The sequence below is a fragment of the Delphinapterus leucas genome, chromosome 12, assembly GCF_059928025.1.
Source record: "Delphinapterus leucas isolate spDelLeu-1000000601 "Yukka" chromosome 12, BTC_Dleu_Yukka2, whole genome shotgun sequence".
Lineage (NCBI taxonomy): Eukaryota > Metazoa > Chordata > Mammalia > Artiodactyla > Monodontidae > Delphinapterus > Delphinapterus leucas.
Window position 1 is genome coordinate 18,051,263 of NC_143140.1, and position 21,627 is coordinate 18,072,889.

The 21,627-nt window shown below is 38.7% G+C and overlaps 1 protein-coding gene across 2 annotated transcripts in view; it reads right to left on the reverse strand.

The window, feature by feature from the left end:
- Positions 1 to 21,627, reverse strand: part of COL12A1 (collagen type XII alpha 1 chain) — a 115,430-nt gene that overhangs the window by 65,047 nt on the left and 28,756 nt on the right. For both annotated transcript variants that reach the window (XM_089921747.1, XM_089921746.1), the window contains 11 exons: positions 15,035 to 15,307; positions 9,840 to 10,106; positions 9,185 to 9,377; positions 7,987 to 8,108; positions 6,042 to 6,191; positions 5,841 to 5,960; positions 5,578 to 5,742; positions 4,858 to 5,004; positions 2,484 to 2,623; positions 1,840 to 1,969; positions 74 to 216 (listed from right to left, as the gene is read on the reverse strand). In XM_089921747.1, coding sequence (XP_089777873.1) covers positions 74 to 216; positions 1,840 to 1,969; positions 2,484 to 2,623; positions 4,858 to 5,004; positions 5,578 to 5,742; positions 5,841 to 5,960; positions 6,042 to 6,191; positions 7,987 to 8,108; positions 9,185 to 9,377; positions 9,840 to 10,106; positions 15,035 to 15,307 — 1,850 coding nt within the window. The remainder of the gene's footprint in view (positions 1 to 73; positions 217 to 1,839; positions 1,970 to 2,483; positions 2,624 to 4,857; positions 5,005 to 5,577; positions 5,743 to 5,840; positions 5,961 to 6,041; positions 6,192 to 7,986; positions 8,109 to 9,184; positions 9,378 to 9,839; positions 10,107 to 15,034; positions 15,308 to 21,627) is intronic.

Consider the following 21,627-nt stretch of genomic DNA (forward strand, 5'->3'; position numbering starts at 1 on the left):
TGCCCCTTAATGGGGACTCTACAACCGTGAAGTCCCAGGAAGACCCAACAATAAAGAAACAAACGCCTCCCACCTCTTTGGGTTTGGTCGGCTCTGTGGCGTTGATGGGTTCGTAGGACAAGGCGTAGCCAGTGGCGCCCCCCACTGGCTGCCACTTCACGTGCATGGTGGTCGAGCCAATGTCGTAAATGGTCAGGCTGACCACGGGCACCGGCACTGTTGGAATGTAAAAGAAGACACCAGTCTAGCTCTTGTCAGTCTGCTCATTTTTCAATCGTTTCCTACTTATTGATATTTGTATATGCTAAATAGAAAATAGGTTGCTGTGAGAAATCAATGAGAGTTAATATGACCCTTTCCTCTCCCCGCAAAAACCCGATCTCATTGTTTATCGCCACCTCATACTAGGACTGCATGTGATAACTATTTCATAGAGCAAAGAAGTTTAGGTGTAAAATGGCATTCTAGTGAGTTCGTGTGGAAGCCAAAACAGAGACCAACTTCCTGAGATTTCAATCTCTTTTTCCGGAACATCTGTAAGTTGACCATTTTCATTCTTCAACCATAACATTTCATACATAAAAAGCCAACATAATATTTCACTTCATTTTTCTTTTTAAAACATTTTAAATGAGGGTGCCATCTATTAATAAGTGGAACTTAGGGGATTCTTCAGAAAGAAGATGAGCCCATGAGGCAGAGTAAAAGGCTTACTGCCTTCTCTCCACTTAACACCTACACAGTTTTCTATTTTTTGTCCTAAGATTGAGTTTAAAGTTTTAAGGAATTAGCAGATTAATCCTGCCCATTATGAAATACATTATTTCCCACCTCTGATGGTCTAAAATAAAGGGAAATAAGAGAAGAGATAAAGACCTAAGGGACTGAGCAGTGAGTAGAGGCGATTCAGCGACGCCCACTCCTGCCTCTTGTAAGAGGCCTCCCCTCTTCCTGGAGCCCAGCCACGAAGGAAAGAGTATTTTCATATGGCTTCAGAAACCCTACCAGGAATAGGAGTGAGGAACATCGTTCCCCAAAGCTCTACTCAAAGCCAAAGCCATTAGAGCTTCTCCAGTAAAGGCCAGAGTCCAAAAGTCAGTAAAAAAAAAAAAAAAGGGGGAGCTCTTACTGCCAGCAGGAAGAACTGAGCTGGTCACTCCTGCAAGCTGCTCTTCCAGGTAATCTGAGTCCCACTCCCCACATGGTACCTTCCCTTAAGAAGTGGATAACTGTTAAGGGTACTCTTCTCTCTAAGATATCTCAGACCATGACTACCCAGCCAGGTCCCATGACGGCAGAAGCAGCCAGTAAAAGGAGAAAACCACAGAGTATTTATTGAGGACCTGCACAAAGTACGCATTCAGTAAATATGTGTTGAACGGCTATCGAATAAAGGAATGATTTGGAAGGCTGACAGAAGTCCCACACGGTACAAATGAACTTATTTACGAAACACAAATAGGCTCACAGACGTAGAAAACAAACTTATGGTTACCAAAGAGGATCGGGGTAGGGGGGACAGAGAAATTAGGAGTTTGGGGTTAACATATACACGCTCCTCTCTATAAAATAGATAACCAACAAGGACCTACTGTAGAGCACAGGGAACTCTGCTCAATATCTTGTAATAACCTATAGGGGAAAAGAATCTAAGAAAGAATGTATACGCATAACTGAATCACTTTGCTGTGCACCTGAAACTAACGCAACGCTGTAAATCAACTACATTCCGATAAAAATTTTTTAAAGAAGAACACACAAAAAAATCCCACAAGGGCTGTCGCCTCTTTAACTTCAGAAATAAAACAATGATAAGATTTCTTTCTCAGTCGGACTTACAGGTTTTTCCTGTGCCCTTCAGAGGTTCACTGTATTCATCTTCTACCACAGAATACGCATTAACAACATACTCAGTCTCAGGCTCCAGGCCCTTCAGCACGGTGCTGCCTTCCAGTCGGCTCACGTAAAACTAGGGGGAAATTGTAAAGAGGATAACAACTTACGTTATAATCACGTCCCTCTTTTCTCCTATAATTGGGAAGTGGTTAACTACAATGAGCTCAGGCATTACATTTTAATGAGACCGTTGTCTTTTGTTTTTGGAAACCACCAGATGACAACGAGATGTTGGACAATTCATACAGTTTATTCTCCCAGCTGTTGTTTCCTCATTTGTAAAATTAGTGGGTAAAACTAGAAGGTCTTCAATGTTCCCTCCCTACTCGATGATTCTAATATAAACTCATGGATAAATGAAGCATCCTCTTAATCCTTAATTAAAAATACTTACTTAAAAAACCATAAGAAATTAAGCAAAGCTCTTTCCCTCTAATTAAGCCCAAACGGAAGTGCTTGCCTAGCAAGAAATGGAGAGCGCCATCTTGGACTCAGTTCTGCCCCCTACATCCCCCCAGCATTCCTCTCAGAGCCCTAAGAAGGAGGACCCAATCTCAGGACCAGGAAGGAGTGGGTTATCTACTCACTTCTTGCCGTTTCCCTCCAGAAACTGGGTAGTATTCCACCTTATACCTATCCACACTGTCAGAAGGAGGTGTCCAGCTCACTCTCATAGAACGATGGGTCTGCTCAGAAATAACTAGGTTGGAAGGTGCTTCCAAGTCACCTACACGAGGAAATGAAGTACATACACTTTTTTCATTATTATAGCAAGGCGATGACATTTAAATTTGGTTGAAATGGTGTTCCTCTCCATATTTCAGGCTTTTACATGTATTCTTTCACATACTAAGAAGTTACGGTGAATCAGCTTAGAGGCCCAGTACTCCTAAGTCCTCTCTGAATGGGTGGCCAAAGGGCTCTTCAGCCTCTGGAAACTCAAGCCTGAGCTCATTATTTTTCATGAAAAGTTGCTCCCCCTCTTCCTGAAAGCACCGCAGTTTAGCAGTCACCTAGACTCAAAACCTCTGACTTAGCCTTGGATACTTGCTCTGGTCTCTAACCTTGTACATATCCCAGTAAATGACACCGTGAGTCCTGACAGCTCCACTGCCTTTATCACTCTTGGCACCACCCAAGTTCACTGCCCTCATTATCATATTGACTATTTATATGCACGTCTTATCTCCATAACTATAAGTTATACTCTGTGAAGACAGAATTGGCTTCTTATTCACGTTTAGTTCCTTTACAAGATCTAATTCGGTGGTACGAGAAGTTAACCACTTTCTCACTCAGAAGACAGGAGAAACCAGCAAGTCTTCTAAAATTCGGGAATATCCTACTGCCTGTGATTGTATTCTCTGTTCATAAGTACAGGTGAAATGACTGATATAGAAAAATATTTGGAATACATGTCAATGAAAATAGAAATATTAGGCTCATTAGGACCGTTAGAAAGATGTTCCAAATAATAATTATACGAGAACTAATGCAGTGACTCTGTGAGCACGGCAAATCATTCTCATATAAACTCTTTCTACTTTCTTTGTAAGCCAAAGCTGAGAAAAAGAATTTCCATTCTTAGTATCCTAACCTTTACTGCACTTGGGTCATAATCAAGCCTACAAAATTATCAAGCAATTTTACTGTCTGGGAAACTAAATGAATGCAACTATTACGTAGCTGATGTAGAAAAAAAGAAAGAAAAAGAGATAAAAGATGTTTTCATCCCCACTCAAAATTCTCTCCAACTAAATAAAACCACAACTCTCTCAGCTCATCCAGAGCCAGATGCCTACAAATTCTGGATTCCTGGCTGGTCTGCTTCTCCTGGGAAAAGGCAGTCTATTGTTCAAAATCCAAAAAGAAAATCTGCAAAATTTCGGAGAGAGAAATTCAAGAAGGAACATTCAAATAAATGTAGCCTCGGTATCCAAAGCACGTGAAACATTTCTACCACTTTATTTATGAAACTCATTCCAACTTTCCAAAACCAGAATAAATTAGTGAAAGACAATCTTTACCAGAATCTCCATGTATTTAAAAGAAATTTTTCTCATATAATAAGAACCATAGTTTCTATCGTTAGTTTTCCAAAAACCTTCAATTTGGTGCTTACCATGTTTTGCCCTATGATTTACACAGATAGTAGTCATTTTACACCACTCTTTGTCACTAAAAATTCACTTCCATAATTTTATTTCTAAATCTTAATTCCTTATCAATAGCTACCTTTTTTCAAGGACCTCTCAAAATGTCTTTACCCATTTGGCCTTGAGTTAGTAATTGAACTTCTCTAAATCTGTTTCTTCAGTGGTAAAGAGAGATGATATCCTTTCTAAAAGTCCAAATTCTAAAATTATAATTTGTCTTTATATTTAGAGGTTACAAGTGCAAAGTATCAAATGTGATCATCTGTAGTTGGGGCAAAGCAAATCATATATAAGACCCCTCTTCCATTGCTAATCCAAAACAAAAGGCAGCAAACCTTAGAAAATAAAAGTCTGGGAACAACCATTTAATAGTTATGTAGAGTGAAGATGCTTTACCAGAGATTAGATATACACCAGGAAAGAAAGCATCTCTATTTCTTCCCCAGTCTCACGTGTGTGTGTGTGGGTGTGTGTGTGTGTGTGGTGCAGGCACATATAAACAAAATGTATCCTCAGATAAGCTAGAAGTCATGTATAGTTTGATGCCATCAGAAAAAAATCAGGGACCAAATCAATGATTCTCAGCTGGAGGCAGTATTCTCCCCAGCAGACATTTGGCAAATTCTGAAGATGTTTTTAGCTGTCATGACTCAGGGGATGCTACTAGTATCCAGAGGGAAGAGTCCAGGGATGCTGCTAAACATCTCACAACACACAAAAGAATCCACTTCCTCCATCCTAAAAAGAGTTATCTGGACCAAAATACCAATAGTGCTGAGGGTGAGAAACCCTGGGCTAACCTTACCTGGACCTTTGACGCTGTTACACAAGTTGACGATGAGGTCATCCACGATCCTGGAGAGGGACTCAAAATCCGCCACATTGTATGCATGGGTATCATCGGGATCTGTCGCAATCATCTTTAACTCAACTTCATCAGCATTCTTAATACCTTGGGAAAAATGGATATACACAAATTAAAAGCATGTCTCAGAAAAAAAGTAATGGAACAAAGCAAACATTTCATGGGCTACCCTTATATATTCCATGTTAGCTAGAATGTATATATGATTTTCCTGAATAATAAAATGATTACATATATAAAATAGAAACAAAAAATAATATAAACTAAAGGCTGTTTTGTTTAGCTTCTTCTAAATGCTTCTGGCACTGATTCCCCACCAAAAAGTGTCTCTTCAGTGTTTTTTCTGGAAAGTGAAATAATGGATATCAAAAATAAACATGGTGCTGTGGAAAACCAAACAAGAATTTTCCTGAATCCTATTAATAGTACATTTGTCCTCTTGATTCATTACTCTCTTCCAAGAAGCCATGTAGTTTCATCCCATTACAAGGAGAAAAGAAAAACATGAATGAACTTCCTGGTACATTATTTTGATAAATGATGTGATAGGGCAAGTGTGTCTGTTTGTTTTTTCATGCTTCAGAAAATATCTTTAACTACAAAAATACCCTGGGCACATTTGTCACCCCTGGGGGCGTGGCAATTCTCGTCAATGCTCACCGACAGCAAACAGTTCCACGCCCTCATCCTTGAGTTTTTTGGAAGGTGCCTCAACGTCATCTTGTGATTTTCCATCAGTGATGAGAACGCCGATTTTTCGAGCTCGAGGCCTCATGCCAGCTTGGGTCTTGAAGCTCTGTTGGCGAATGAAATTCAAAGCCATGCCTAGAGGGATTGTTAAAAGAGAATCAGTCACATCATTTTTCAGCCACAAGCTTTGACCGAAAGCGAGAGCTGACAGCTCGCTGGAGCATCTGACTCACCTGTGAGGGTATTGCCTCCTTTGTAAGGTAGGTTTGCCACAGCCTGCAACAAGCTCTTCTTGTCTTTGTGAGCATTTAACTGCCACTCTGTTCTGGGGTCCCCGCTATACTGAGCAAGGGCTAAAAGGACACCATTGGCATTAGCATGTATAAAAGAGCATGATGGAGACGTCTAAATGCCTTCAATGTTGTCACACCTACCAATCTGTACTCTTTTGGGGCCAATCTCAAAGACTTCCGCGATACGGGAGATGAAGCTCCTCACGGTTCTAAAATTCGCCCGGCCGATGCTCCACGACCCATCCACCAGCAGCACGATGTCTGCTTCAGCCCTGGTGAGACACTCCATCCCTGACACAGCAATCGTGAGACAGCACAGAGTAAGGAGCACATTCTTTGTCGGGTTACTTCCTAGCCACGCCTCTGCCACCCCCGGGGGCTCAGTGTCGCCTAACTGCCTCAGTTCTGTGGCTCAGCGATGTAATTTGGAGTTGAAGGCTTTGAAAACATGTCCATACGATTTATTAACCTCAAATAAGAGTCACAGGAACCGTCCATCCCTCCAGTAATTATTTCAGTGGAAAATCTTTCATTCATCTTTGGCTATATTTCTAGCCGCAATCATAGGACACGGAGAATTAAACCGTCATCGTAAATTTGAATGAGCTCACAAACCCAAAAGGTAAAATATATAAGTGGGAATGTAGAGCCACCTAACGATAAGACAATAATAATTTTAATAAAACTTTTAATGTGATCTAGATTGGATGTTGCATTTTTCTAAATATTCAACGGTCATTAGCAGACAAGTATGAGATGAACTGTTAAAATGTGTAAGCTAGAAAAAGTTTCAGTGAGCCAAAAATATCTTTTAAATTAATTAAAGCCCCCAGTATTACATATATTATGAAGGATTAGGCATATAACTCTTAAAATTAGAACTTTTTGAAGTAAAGATATATTGTTTAAAAGTCCGATAGCTATTATTTAGTTTTTCATTATTTAACTTAATCATCTACTATGTATAACAATCAGGTAGATACAGCTGGTGAGGTCTGCACATTTAAAAAATCAAGAGAGAAGGAAGACAATCTAGAAAAAAGATACAAACAAGTATACAGATTGAGAGCTACAGAGACCACACGCACAAACACTGATACAAAGCTAGGGTGCTTTGGAAAGAGAGAATTATCCCAATATCCTCAGTGCACAAGCTACAAAATAAAAATATAAGTCAGTTAATTAACATCATCATAAGAGAAGCAATTGAACATTAATGCAAAACAGCAAGAGTTGACCCTTTCACTTCTTTTATCCACATCCATGTTTTCAAACGCTTTCTTTTCTAGGAGCTTATGTTACCAGCTACAAATTTTTCAACTTCTTGCCATGTTAGCATCTGATCTTTATATTACAAAACAACAACAAAAAAAAAGAACTCACTGAGAAAGATTCAGTGATGCCCATCACAATCCAAAGGCGTCACTGCATATTGGATGCTCCATCAGGAGTTAGGATTCCCAAGTACTACTCCAAGCACCTAAGGCTTTACAAGTCTGCTCCTGATCTGCCAAGACCTACTCTTTGTTAGCAAATGATTAAAATATTTAGAAGCAAACTCTACCCACCACCCTCACCTGGAAGAATGTTCAAAACTAGCTTCATGTGCATCAAAGTTGTAGTCGTGGCAGGAGCAGAAAAGTATGAGGGCTTTATGTTACCATTTTGCTTCCCAAGTCTTAGTTGCCCACCTATTTATGGAACAAGGTGCTGCTTGCTCAGCCCAGATAAATCATTTTTATGATGACTTTAACAAAATAAAACTGCATTTTAATTATTAGAAAGCGATTAAAGATAATGTATATTAAAGGTTAAAGATAATGTATATTATCATTGTAAAATCTCAACTTTAAATAATACAGTACTATGTAACTAATGCAACACTGACAAGAAAGCCTTAAAAAATGTCGGCAAAAGTGTGCTTAGCTGTATCTTTGAAGAATTTTTTAAGTATATGTTACTGAAATAAATTTTAGTGTAAAATTTAATAGTTAATTTTCATGGTATGAGTCACCTAACAATTCATATTTGAAAAAAAGTTGCAAAATACTGACTTTTCCTAGGGGAACGTAACTCAATTTCTTACCAGAGGATAAAACTGGCATTACAGTTGTGTCAGAGAGGGTTGTCATTTCTTGTCCAACAAGTGGTGAACTTTCTCCTCCATCAAACATTCCAAAAACATTTACTTTATAGGTGGTACCTGCCCTGAAATGTTAAAATATATAGTCTGTATGCATAATAACCTCAAGTGGTAGCATTTTTTTTTTGCTTTGTTATAAACATTCAACTTGACTTACAAACTTTCATTCAGAGGAACTTATAATACATAACACTGCAGAAGAAGGAAACTAATTCCCGTCACATTCTAGTTTAAGCCCACACTCTGAGGTATCAAGGGGAACTAGCCCGCCAGCACTCTAGAGAATACTAGGGGCTCACGGCGCCAAGTTCCACCTTGCCTTTCCATTAGGTGTAGAATCCCCACCTTCCCACTGAGCCACTCAGGGAAGGATCGGGCTTCCACTCTTATTGCTTCTAAGTGATGGGCTTGAAGAAGACAATTTAAATGTCGTACTTGCAAGGGAACATAAAGCACCTAGCACAGTGCCTGGCACGTAGGAGGCTCAATAAATTTCGTCCTCCCTATTCCGATAAAAGTAAATATCAAGCATTTATACAGATTCCAATATTGTTGAATGAATCGTTGAAACAAACCAACTTTCCACCAGGCAATGCACAGCAGCCTGTTCTTTCTACTGTGAAGAATGCTGCTGTTCCAACTCAAACCTCCTTCTTTCCCACCACACAGCCTGCAGCAAGAGCTTGCCAACGCCCCCCTTCCCCAATCCTCCCAGCTGAGCCCAAGAGCAAAGGCCTGCCCCCTGACTCCTGCAGCCCATCCTGGGAGACGATGCACACTCGCATCTCAGGGTCAGTCACCTGGGCCTTTCCGGAAGGCATGGGGACTCCTACGTTCCCATAAGGCTGGCTGGTGATAAACTGCCTTTGGTGAAATCGTGCAATGTGGATGTTAATTTTTAAAAAGCAGGGTGTTACTGAAGAAACACCATCCCTGATCACTTAATAACAAGTCATCAAAAGAGTACAACTGCTCAGGCCTAAATTTGAGTCTCTGAACCCTAACCTCAACTTCAGCAGCACCAAGAGTGAGGAAAGCAACTTTGGCTGATTCTAAATACTCTGCCGGCAAACAGACACATACGTGATCATGTGTGGAAGGCACAATCTGTTAACAAAAACGGAATAGAGTTCATTCCTACCTAAGTTCCTCCAAAACAACTGTGTTGTCATACGGTCCAACCACTAACTCCCCCAGTCTTCTGTCATCTCCCGTGGGGTGAAATGTGACCTTGTAACCCTTGACCTCCCCAGGTGCAGGCTCCCAAGTCACCCGGAAGCTTGACATGGTTGGGTCAGATGTTTTGAGGTTTCTGGGTGATTTAAATCGAGAAGCTGTAAAGATAATAGATGTTAAAATATTATCCATAAGCCTAGGCTTTGGGGGTTTTTTATAGCCCCTACAATAATAAGTTGAATTCAAAATATCTAAGTGATATACATGGCAATCATCACAAACAAAATACTTCAAAATATACATTTATAAAAAGGATTAAGTCGGAAAGCACAAGCTATAATACCCAATAAAAATCAGAATAATAGAGTGCTACCCAAGTGGAAGTATAAATAGTACTCCCAATTCAGAAGATTAGATTAGCATTAGACAATTAATATGTAGAATCATTTTACCAGGAACTAGATTGGTAAAAATCATATGCTAATTAGGCATCCTACCTAACTATTATAGTATAATTTATTACAGACTGCATTTTAGACATTTACAAATGAAGTAGATATATTAAAATCTCCCTTTAAAATATTACACACTTTCCCCCCAAAATTATTATGGTTTTATACCTGTTGTTCCTGAACCTTGCCTAAGCTTTCCTTCTCCTGTCTTGTAAACTGGGAGAACTGTGATGTCATACGTGGTCTGGGGCTGAAGTCGCTTTAACATTGTTGAGGTGACAGTGGGTGACACCTTGGCAACCATCTGTCTCCCACCCACACGGGGGCGATACACAACACGGTAGTTGACAACTTTCCCAGGTGCTGGTTTCCAGGTAACTCTCATTGTGTTTTCTGTTTCTTCATCCACTTTCAAGGTTTTCGAAACATCGGATACTGTGAGATGAAAGGAAGATTACAATGTATTCTGTGCTGAAAGAAAATGTTTATGTCCACCTCCCCATTTATGTGACAAAACGCTATGTGTGGTTTCTTAAATACGTACACTATTCCTTTACTTAGCATTGTGAGCTCTCCTAAGTTCAAGATGGCTTGTGAGCCTAATCTCAGTGAGGTCACAGTGAGATGTTTTCTCTTCAACTGGCTAATAACTAAAAAATGGGAATTCATATTGCAAGGATTTCATATTTGCATTCCAGAGACCTTAGTAAAGAAAACACCGATTTCTGGAGATGAGCTTTTAGAATTTTTATTATATTTCCATCTGTAAAGAATTCCGGTAGAAATTACAGTGTGCAGAATACTAAAAATCATGAATACAGGGTCAGAAATATTCCTTGAATCTTTTCAGAAGAAAGAACAATTCATAAATGACTAGCCATAGTGACTGCAGTTAACACCATCCTTTGTGACTGCCGTGAACATGTAAGACTATCAGCACAAAGGAACAGGAAACTGACACATAAAAATATCTCAGGGGGGGCTTCCCTGGTGCGCAGTGGTTGAGAGTCCGCCTGTCGATGCAGGGGACACGGGTTCGTGCCCCGGTCCGGGAAGATCCCACATGCCGCGGAGCGGCTGGGCCCGTGAGCCATGGCCGCTGAGCCTGCACGTCCGGAGCCTGTGCTCCGCAACGGGAGAGGCCATAGCAGTGAGAGGCCCGTGTACCGCAAAATTAAAAAAAAAAGAAACGGCACTACAAATAATGCATATGACAGAATTATTCAAAAGGGACCTTAAAACAGCTATTATAACTATAATTCCATATGCTAATGATGGTAGAAGAAATGTTAAGCAAGTTAAGTAAACACATAGAACAAATAAGAAAGACTCAAACCAAACTTCTAGAGGTGAAAAATACAATGTCTAAGATGAAACATGCACAGGGTGGTATTAAGAGCAGATTAGAAATTGCAGGAAAAAAATTAGCGAACTTGATGACATGATAATAGAAACTATCTAAAATGAAACACAAGGGACCTCCCTGGTGGTGCAGTGGATAAGACTCCGTGCTCCCAATGCAGGGGGCCTGGCTTTGATCCCTGGTCAGGAAACTAGGTCCCACATGCATGCCGCAACTAAGGGTTCATGTGCCACATCTAAGGAGCCCACGTGCTGCAACTAAGACCTGGTGCAACCAAATAAATAAATTAAATAAATAATTTTTTAAATAAATAAATAAATAAAAATAAAATGAAACACAAGAAAAGAGAAAAGATTGACAAACTGAAGAGCACAGCAGTGAGCTTTGTGATAACTTCAAGCAGACGAGTACATGTAGAACCAGAGTATCTGAAGAAAGTGGGGGGCAATAAATAAAATATTTGAAGAAATAATGGTCTGAATATTTTCAAATTTTATAAAACTATAAACCCACAGATCCAACAATCTCAATGAACCTGAAGCACAAGAAACATGAAAAGACTACACCAAGGCACATCATAAGCAAATTACTTAAAATCAGTATAAAAAGAAAATCTTGACAGCAGCCATATAAGCAAAAGATATGCTATGTACAGAGGGCAAAGGTAAGAATGACAAAATAGATAAAGAAATTCAATATATGGTTATAAATTAGTTTTCTGAAAGATGCAAGTATAATTTCAACTAAGAGTATGTTGGTTGCAATTTTTTAATTTTAGGGTTTAAAGAAAGTAAGAGAGGGAGGGTGGGAGGGAGGGAGACGCAAGAGGGAAGAGATATGGGAACATATGTATATGTATAACTGATTCACTTTGTTATAAAGCAGAAACTAACACACCATTGTAAAGCAATTATACCCCAATAAAGATGTTAAAAAAAAAAAAGAAAGAAAGTAAGAGAATTCTCAGCCAATTCCATTACTTTCTGGAAATATTAAAATTTATTTAGTTAATCCTCAATTCTTTATTACTATTCTCCAGGTAAGTGAACTATTAAAAGAAAAATATATATATTTTCAAACAAAAAATGTAAAGACCTTACATAGGATTTTGGAAAGAGTATGGGAAAGAATAGTACACAGAACAATCTATTTGTTACAAATGTTGAATAAATCAATGTGTGTCTAACACTCTTCTAGAAAGAGTTCTGCTAAAATATGTTTTCTGACCTCTTGTTTCCACCTCTTCAACTTTTGTTCAGTGGAAAAGGACATCTCTCCCTTACACAAATTTCTCAAACCAATTTCATACAACTCAGAATTGAGAAAAATGGACATTTAAATCTTACGAGTATTGATCTAAAAAGAAACCTATGTCCCCAAAAGAGTGGAATCCCAAACTTTAAAATATTCCCAAATTTAAATATGTTAATAACAGTCAAATATTGTACTTCATACCTTGAAATGCTTCAAGGATCTCAATTGTATTCCTGATTTTTAATTGATTCTTTAAAATAGAGGAATTGAAGCTAAATAAAGTCCAACATATCTCATCTTAGCTTTAATGGGAAACTTTGGATTTTAAGGAGGGAAAAAAAATCCTTGTTGGCTTCCCATAAGGAAAAAGCAAGATTTTTCACTCCCTTCATAGGTATGCCACATGCCATAAAAAGCTGTTAATACTCCCACTCTAAGTTCTTTTCATGTTTTAGTAACTCGCACAAGATGCTTTCCAACACCCACTGTACCTCTGCTAAACCAGCTGCCATAATTGGAGGGCCGGTAGAAAGTGTCCCATCTGCTGGCCTTCTAGCCACAATTCATGGTTTTCATTGTATCAACAGTCTGCATACCATGCCTCTGAGTGTCAGGTGAAAACAGAAAATGTTTCCTGAAAATATTTCCAAAATGTCTCCTTGGAAGTTTATAAGAAACTCTAAGAGCATGACCCAGTGACTCGACCCAGTTATCCGCACCATTTAGGACTCATCCACCACCTGAATATGCGACACCTGACTCAGATCTCTCAAAGTACTTTCTAAACTACCTCACTTTCCACAAAGAAAGCAAAGCAAAACACAACAACAAAATGGTAGTAGAACAAAGAAAGGTTCCTGTCTTCCATCTTACTTGCCTAGCTGTTTGAGCAGCTGGCATACCCTCTAGAAAATGTACTTTCATTGCTGCCTAGTATGCTCATAGTTAGAAAGAGGCTTTTCTGTTCACTCACCTCTAAATCAATCAATTAGCCAAGAAATAGTGAAAATTTCTTAGATGCTTAGCTTCTTAGAGATGAAAATTTATCTAGGATTTCTGCTAACATACTTGCTTTGGACGAAAACATATCCTTGGGGAGATTTTAAATCCCAAATAAATATCTGAGGATTCAAACTTTTCACAAGAAGAAATGATGGAGGAGAATCTTTGGGAAAAGTTTCCCTCTTAATATATAAATTTTGATAATTTCTCAGCCACGTGAATTGTATCTTCACTCCTACAAATAAATTTAGCTAGATGTGTCATATGTGGCCTAAGTTTACAACATGGCTTCTCTTTACAACAAGTGAATATTTACCAGAAATAGAGATGAATTTGGGCCAGCTTCTTAAACTATATCAGCCAATATATTCAGACACAAGATTTCAATCACTACCATGGAAACCAATCATGTGACTATCCGAGAAATGTGCCCTTTCTTGTATTTAAATCTCCTATCAGGAGTTTGATTTTTTTAATCCGGTTAATTTTGACACAGATTTAAGCTTAGACATATCCAACTGAGTTTGCCAGTGATTTAAAAAAAAAAAAAAAGATGAATTCCTCAGAGAACTCAGACCAAAAGATTTTCATTTAAGGACAACCTAAAATCCGGATACAGGACTTCATTGAAATTGCTCATGGTGTTTCCCTCTCTCCTCCTTTGGCAGAAAAACCACCCCTTTCCTCCAATTCTTTCTAATAAAAGGAAATGCAAGAGTGCCCCAATCTTTCCCCATTTCCTAAAATCCTCCCAAGCAATAGGAATAAACTTTTCTCCTATAAATACTTAGAAATGCCCATCCTTAACAAATTACTTTTTAGGAAGGACAATTGAGAAATACCGACATGCCTCTCACTAGCCACCTGATAATAAATGATGAGAGGGTGATTCAAAATTTTTCACAAGAAAGAATATTAATGAGATTAAGGTAAATTTTAGCCTCCAGAAACCTGAGTAGACTTGACTTAGCCTCCCCAAACACAGTAAAAATAATCTAGGATTAGTCTTGGATGTATCGTATTGTATCATATTGAGACAATCATAGTCTCAATAGCCACGTCATTCATCAACCTTCTCGAAGTAGCTAGGCACTATGCTTGGTGCTTTGCCCACTGTTACTTCATTTAATCCTCAAGACAATCTGAGGCTGCATTCTACACATTAGGAAACTGAGGCTCAAAGAAGGTTCCAGAACTTGCCCAAGGTAATATAGTTATAAATATGCCTGAATTTTCTTTGTCTCCATAGCTTCTGATCTTTATACTAGCCGAGCTTCTTACCTAGTTGATCTTTCCACCAGAAAAAAAAAAAGAGAGAGAGAGAGAGAGACTGAGAGAGAGACAAACACAGTTCACCTTTGAACAATGAAGGTTTGAACTTCGAGGGTCCACTTATACACGGATTTTTTTCACTAGCAAATGCTACAGCACTACATGATCTGAGGTTGGCTTTTTCCTGAGATGCAGAGGAAGCTCAGATAAGCAGAGCTGACTATAAACTGTACTCAGATTAACCCTCACATTGTTCGAGGGTCAACTGTGTAGGTAGTTGGGAGGGATTCAATATTTCAGACTTTGATATAATTTTAGATACAAAACAAACCTGAATTTAAACCACATTCATTAAAGGTCCTAATTTTTGAGTCCCCATTTGTCATATAAGGAAAAAATGCAAGTGGTTATGATGAGCTGATAGCTATTAGGTAGCACCAACACACTCAAACCCCCTCGGACTGTTACCTACATTCAGTTGTGGCTTCTCCACTCAAAGGTTCTCCTTCTCCGCTACTGTAAGTTGCAAATACTGAAACTCTGTATTTGGTCTCTGGCTGCAGATTTTCTATGATAGTATGAATTGCATCTCCAGGAAGACTCTTCTCTCCAGCCTCAATATCATCATACATCGATTTCCAAGAGACCCTGTAACCGCGAACCATTCCTGGAGCAGACGTCCAGTAAGCGCCAATCGATGTGTCGGTGATATCTTTAGTAATCAAATTCTGAGGTGAACCACGCTCTAGAATAGAAATGAAAGGGGGATCATTTTTTAATGTCTACTATACATGTAAATACTCCTTCATCCTAGTAGACATCCTGATTTGCTGGAGTCAATTTGTCTAAAGTTGCCCATTTCTTCCTTCTAAGCTGTCTGTCCTATTCTGTCAGTGGAACAGAAGATGGGATTAAACTTTAGAATTATACCTGATTCCTGCCTATCACCCTGGCCCCCATATGTCCAATCAGATTGGAATGTCCTTCAGGACAAGAATGGCATCGAAATATGAAGAAGTACGTGCCTAAAAAACAATTCCAAAGGAAAAAAAAGCATCTAAATCCCCAAATTTTACAGTTCAGTTCTCCTTATTGTGCACAAAGATCCTTATTTCTTCACCATCATTTTTTCCTCTTATCTTATTTAAATAAGCTCGGTTTCAACATACCACTTCCAGTAACTCCAACGATCTCATATCACTTGCAAATCTTAATTCCAACAATTTTTGGGGGGGGAGAAACTCTATTCACAAAGCTAAAAGAGCAGAAATGCAAAATTTCAATTACAGCTTAACCCTAAGGAAACTAAAAACCACCAATTCTTCTGGAAAATCTAAAAGCAATTAGTCATCAAAATAAAACACACCACTTGTTCTAGCCGATCGAAAATGCTTGCTGCTAAATTTTGGCTCTCTCATTTAAAAAAAGAAGTACAACCCAAACGGAAAAATACAGCAACCTTGACTTAATAGGAGACACAGATGTCTACCAATAAAACCCTAACTTTCCATAATTTAAATGTGCGATAAATATACAGGTCACTTTATATTGGCTACCTTTACTAGGGTTTATGCCACAGTATGACATAAATATAAAACTATCTCTTCTACAGCATACATTTTACCAGTAATTGTTGTGTATTCAAGAAAATGATATATAATGCTGCTACAAGAATGTTGAAGACTGTTATTTCACTTGAACCAGAGTAAAAATGAATATCTTTAAAATACTCATAATTATCTAAATTTCAGTACATAAAGATAACAGTAAATGAAAAAGAAATCTTAGTGGACAATAAACCTATCATATATGGTAGATTACAGAGGGAAAAATAAATAAAATGGGAGCTGGGCATCCTACCAGACCCGAAGATGAAATGGAAAAGTCTAACTCCATTATAAATAACTTCAACTGCTGACAGGACATCTCATCTCTGGAGGGAAATTAGTTACATATTTCACTGCAACCTAGAGTATTTATTTTCAAGAACATACTGACTTATTTCCCCCGTACTTGAGGTTAATCTTCATTTGAAGGTCTTCTTTAATTGTATTTGCTACTTAAATGGTCACACATCTTTACATCTTCTCTATTTACAGGAACATAAACAAAGTGTTTCTTTGGTTGTGTTGGGTTGGGTTTGGTTTGACGTGGTTGTTGGGTTTGTTTTTTTGCTTTTTACTTTGTTTTGATCATCGATAGCCCAACTACTGGTCTCTAAGTTTTAAATCTGCAGCATGTTTCCTCTGCTTGATATACACTACATCCTTTTTTCATATGTGCCTCTTCACTTAAATTTCCTAAGTTGCAGTTAGCAACAACTGTGGTGAAATAATACTTGAAAGTACTTGAAAGTGATTCTGAAATTAAGTGAGCTAACGAGCTGCATTAATAACATTCCCGAAAAGTATAAGACAAAGTTAGCTTAGAACATGGGATTTATCTTCCAAATTAACACTGCAGTAATTTACAAACAATAATTTTAGTTTCTAGTTTTCCCAAAGGTTATGCTTCTCAGCCTGTTTTTCTCCCTACTTTCTATAGCACCGAATTTGTGACATTGTTTATTTCCATGGCAACACGACATCAATCTCACAAACACAGGCTAATGATTTCACTGTGAGAAAAATAATAGGAAGGGAACTGTGGATGAAGCAAAAATACATTCACAAAGATACTTCTGGGCTACAAACAAAAGAAGCCTAGCTCACGAGACATGTATTCCCATGGATTTTAATCAACTATGTTAACACTCTCAAGACCTGGAAAGCTAGAACAAAATATTAGTAAAACTGCAGTAAAGGCCTTTGCAAGGTTTGTCAACGTCCTGGAAAGAATCTGTAAAACCACTTTTTAAGATTCAAATAAAATATTAGCTGAAAAATATTCCTGAGTTCCAGTTAATGGCATGACAACACTAATTCAAGTGAACACTAAGTAAATTCTCAATCACAGAAAAAAATCCTCAGAAAATTATAGTTTCTGCCTCGCGCATAAAGGCATTACTGGCAGGCACTGGTACTGCAACACTGCATGTTCATGACAAAGAAATATGGAACCCAAAGAAAGAAAAAAGACACCTCAAATCAGAAGCCAAGATCGAACAGATAAACTGCTTCAATGGGTTTCTTGTTATGTCAATCAGTCAATCTGATAAAAATAATCCTAAATATTAAGTTTATACTGTTGTCAAATGCACTGAAAAACAGTTTTGCTCCAAAAAGCGGGGGAGTTGGGTTTTCCAGCTGTTGCACTACATCCAAGAATCTTGAGAATATGATGTACTCGTGACAAGTCTATTTTATCAGACCTATAACCCTTGAAGTTTTAAAAAATGGAAACTTGGCTTGGCCAAATATTAACTTACAAGAAAAGCAGCAGTTGAATTCACCCTGTGATATGACTGGCAGGCTGCCAAATGGCCAAGCTGGTCTGGGGACCTGGTGAGCAGGCCATCACCTCCTGGGGCCCTGGGACCCTCAGCAACGCAATAATTGGACTGGACCTGATCAGATACACAGAATCACCCAGAGAGCTAAAGGCTCGGCCATGCCCAGGTCAATTAAATTGGAGTATCTGGAGATGTGCCTGAGCCCTGATGCTTTCTAAAAATCTTTTCAATCTCCTCTGTGATCCTAATTCCTCCACGATCCTCTACTCTTTTCTCATTTGGGGGCTTTTATTTGGAAGTTGTTTGGTCAGTGTGGGAAGGAATCCTCACACTCGCTTTCACTCTGAAATGAGAGACAGGTGTGATTAAAGCAAAGCTGGTCAAAATTGGCGGACACAGGGACGCTGTGTGGGACGGCGGGATGGTGTCTATATCGCATGGGTCTATGGCCACACACAACAAGTCACTCTTTAGGTAGTGACACGTGCCCAAGGCTGACCCTCGGAGACCGGAGAAGTCGACTGACGCCTCTCATCACACCCTTTCCATCCCATAACATGAGTGGGATGTTCACCACTGTCTCCTCCCCTCTATCCTGCGTCAAAAGGCTCTCAACGCATGCTTCTTCTTCAAGCGTTGATCACATTTCCCTGTGAATGAGGTTTGACCCAAGGGTTACCTAGCCAGGCATTTGCTTTGGTTTAATATATTGAATTGGAGGTTTTGTCCTCAAACTATGGAACTTCGGACATCAGTAGCTACAGAAAGAGATTATTTGGCTTGGATTGGGTTTGCGAGAGTCTCTTTTTAGCGTACCTGGGAAGGAAGAGGAAAGAGAGAGGAATAAGAAAGATGTAAGAAGACCAGTATATAGCCTCTGTCCAGCAAAGGTTACCATTCTTCAAAAGGGGAAGACATAGAAACAGTGGCAGTGAGCAGAAACCAACTCCAGGAGGCTTTTTGCCACTTTGTCTCAACGTTTCCCCAAACGTGGACCCACTTCTGCACCAGCAAAGGCTCCCCTGTTTTGAGTTCCTCTTCTCCCTTTGCCCCAAGACTTACAAATATATGTTTTATGATGTTTGGGTTTGTTCATGTTTTTTACCTAAGTGACATTGTTTTCAATAATTTAATCTCATGGTACTTGTTTTCTGCTGTTCCGAACCATATGCCTGCACTTTGCATATTACTTTTACCTCTGGGAATAGAATTTCCGGCAATCGTTTCAAACAAGTCATCTTCTGCAATGACGGCATTCCTTCATCTCTATTCCTTTGATTCCTTCTCAATAGTTCTCCTTTCTACTCTGTTCTGCCCAGTATAGTACCAGGATAGATGCAAGGAATAACAATGCTTTTCTGTCATAAATTTAAACAAACAAAATTCATCAGTTTTTGAAATTTTGATACTCAGTATTTCTGATCTGATTACAGAACATACTCACATATATTCAAAAGGCGTCATTTCTGGTGCCTGCGTGCATGCATCTCTGTGCTGCTGAGGTAAGTAATTAGACAGGTGCATTTCTCATGATCTGAACATCCACAAGGGGTTGATTCTACTTTTTCCACAGATGAGGCCAAAGAACTAAGGCCTCATTTAAGTAACTTTCCTACATTCCTTAGCTCTTTTCCATTTGCTTTCTAAAAAGCAAATCGTCATCCAATTCAAATATAATTATACACAAATTAGCCAATGATGATAACTGAAATATTAATCATTATGAAATGAAACTCTATTTTCACCTTACAGATTGCTCCGGCCGGCTTTCATTGAGTTTCACACACCACTTTCAAAAATAGAAGTTAAATTGAAAATGTAATGTAAACCCTCTTCTGAATCAATTTGTCTTTTCCGTTAGAGCTCAGCTCAGAGTCATCCAACTTTCCACAGCAGAATACAGAAGACCTGCTCTGGATAACGTTCATGTGGAAACACACTTGATTTACAACCAACGACTTGGAGTCACCATTCCAAAGGACAAAGTTCACTGTTGATCAGTTAACTTAATTACTTAAAGGAGCACATAGTGTTATAAAACCCCTAAACAATTAAATGGACCTTCAACCTCAAAGCCCGGGTGAGATTTCTTCCGTTAAGTGTCACCTCTCTGATGTAATATAGATTTTTCTCTGATAAGCCATTGATTTGCAGGAAAGAAAATATGAATTACTGTTTGGTGATTGTGCTAAAGTTCCCTGGAAACATCAGAGTTGTTATACCCAGAATGTATGATTTTTCAAATTATGAGACTGCAGTAAATCTAGGATAACATAGAGGCCTTATTTAGTCCATCTTGGAGGGGCCCCATGTCACTCAACATCTTGCAGAAGAATTCCTGTGATGTGCTAAAAACCTCATTGTAACAGAATGTCAGCTGAGTTAGCTTGGTTTGATGTATAGGAAGCCATTCATGTGTAGGACACTGGAGAGTTGCTATGGCAACTGAAACAAAGGAAATTCTGAAAAAATCATCTTTTCCATGGTCAAAAAACACACTCAAAAATAAAAGAACTGTATTATTCCAAAACTGAAATTTTCATTCACTTTTGGTAAATCTCTGAATTAAAATGGGCATTATTCATTTCGAGGTTTATAAGGGCAGGTTTGCCTCTCTGTAAACACTAACAGTGACAACCAAAAGTTCTTTCAAGATTTAAAGTTCATTTACATGTACAGCATTGTTTTAGTAATTACATTAAACCCACTTTAACAACAACAGGGGAAAGAAACAATGTTAATCAAACCTAACAGTTTGTGCTCAGATCCCTCCGAAGTTTGGATCTGAAATGGTAATAAATTCTGCCTTTGTGATTCTGTTTCATACAGTACTGGGGCCAACCATGAACTTCCCCAACGCCAGTGCTAATAAATCTCTCTTCCAGGGACAGGGGAATTTTCTGATCATTGGCGACATTTCAAGAAAGCACTAGGAAACAGATTCAAGTTAGGGATGGTTGTAGACCACACTAATTATTTTTTTTAATTCTTTTTTAATTGAATAGAATGCACTTCAGTCAATCTATACAGTTTTCAACCCACAGAATGCCCTTGCTGGCTGAGCCATGCCACTGGACGGAAGAAACATTCCTTCAAGGTCTGCTCTAACCACCTCCTCTCCCCAGAGAAAAACAGATTAGAAAAACAGCAACCCTCAAAAGCAGTGGCCTGGCTCTGTTTCTGGGCTTTCCATTCCCTGCATTTACCATCATATCCTATTCCTGTATATGGTATGTGGATTTGGCTAGGTTAATATAATAACATGAAATAGAATAACCAGGGGCAAAAGCCTTCTATTATTTTCACTTAGTCACAACTATGCTTTCACATATTCCTCAAGTTTACCACACATCGTGCAATGAGATAAATATGTTAATAAAATCAGGCTGGCGGTAATTTCTCTAATCCTTCACTACAGTAAAGAGCTTTGGTGTCAATGGAAAAAAATCTACTCTTACAATTTAGTTATGAATTAACTATATTTTTAAAGGGAACTTGCAAATCATCTAGCTTTCTTCCTTCTCAGGGAATGGGAAACAGTAATTTTTTAATTTATTTTACTACCTGTGCATCTCCCGTCGAGATTATTTCTGATCAGATACGTGTGTGTGCACACTCACACATGCATACAAGTTGTTAGATTTTCTATACCACATGCGCAAAGGCATAAAATT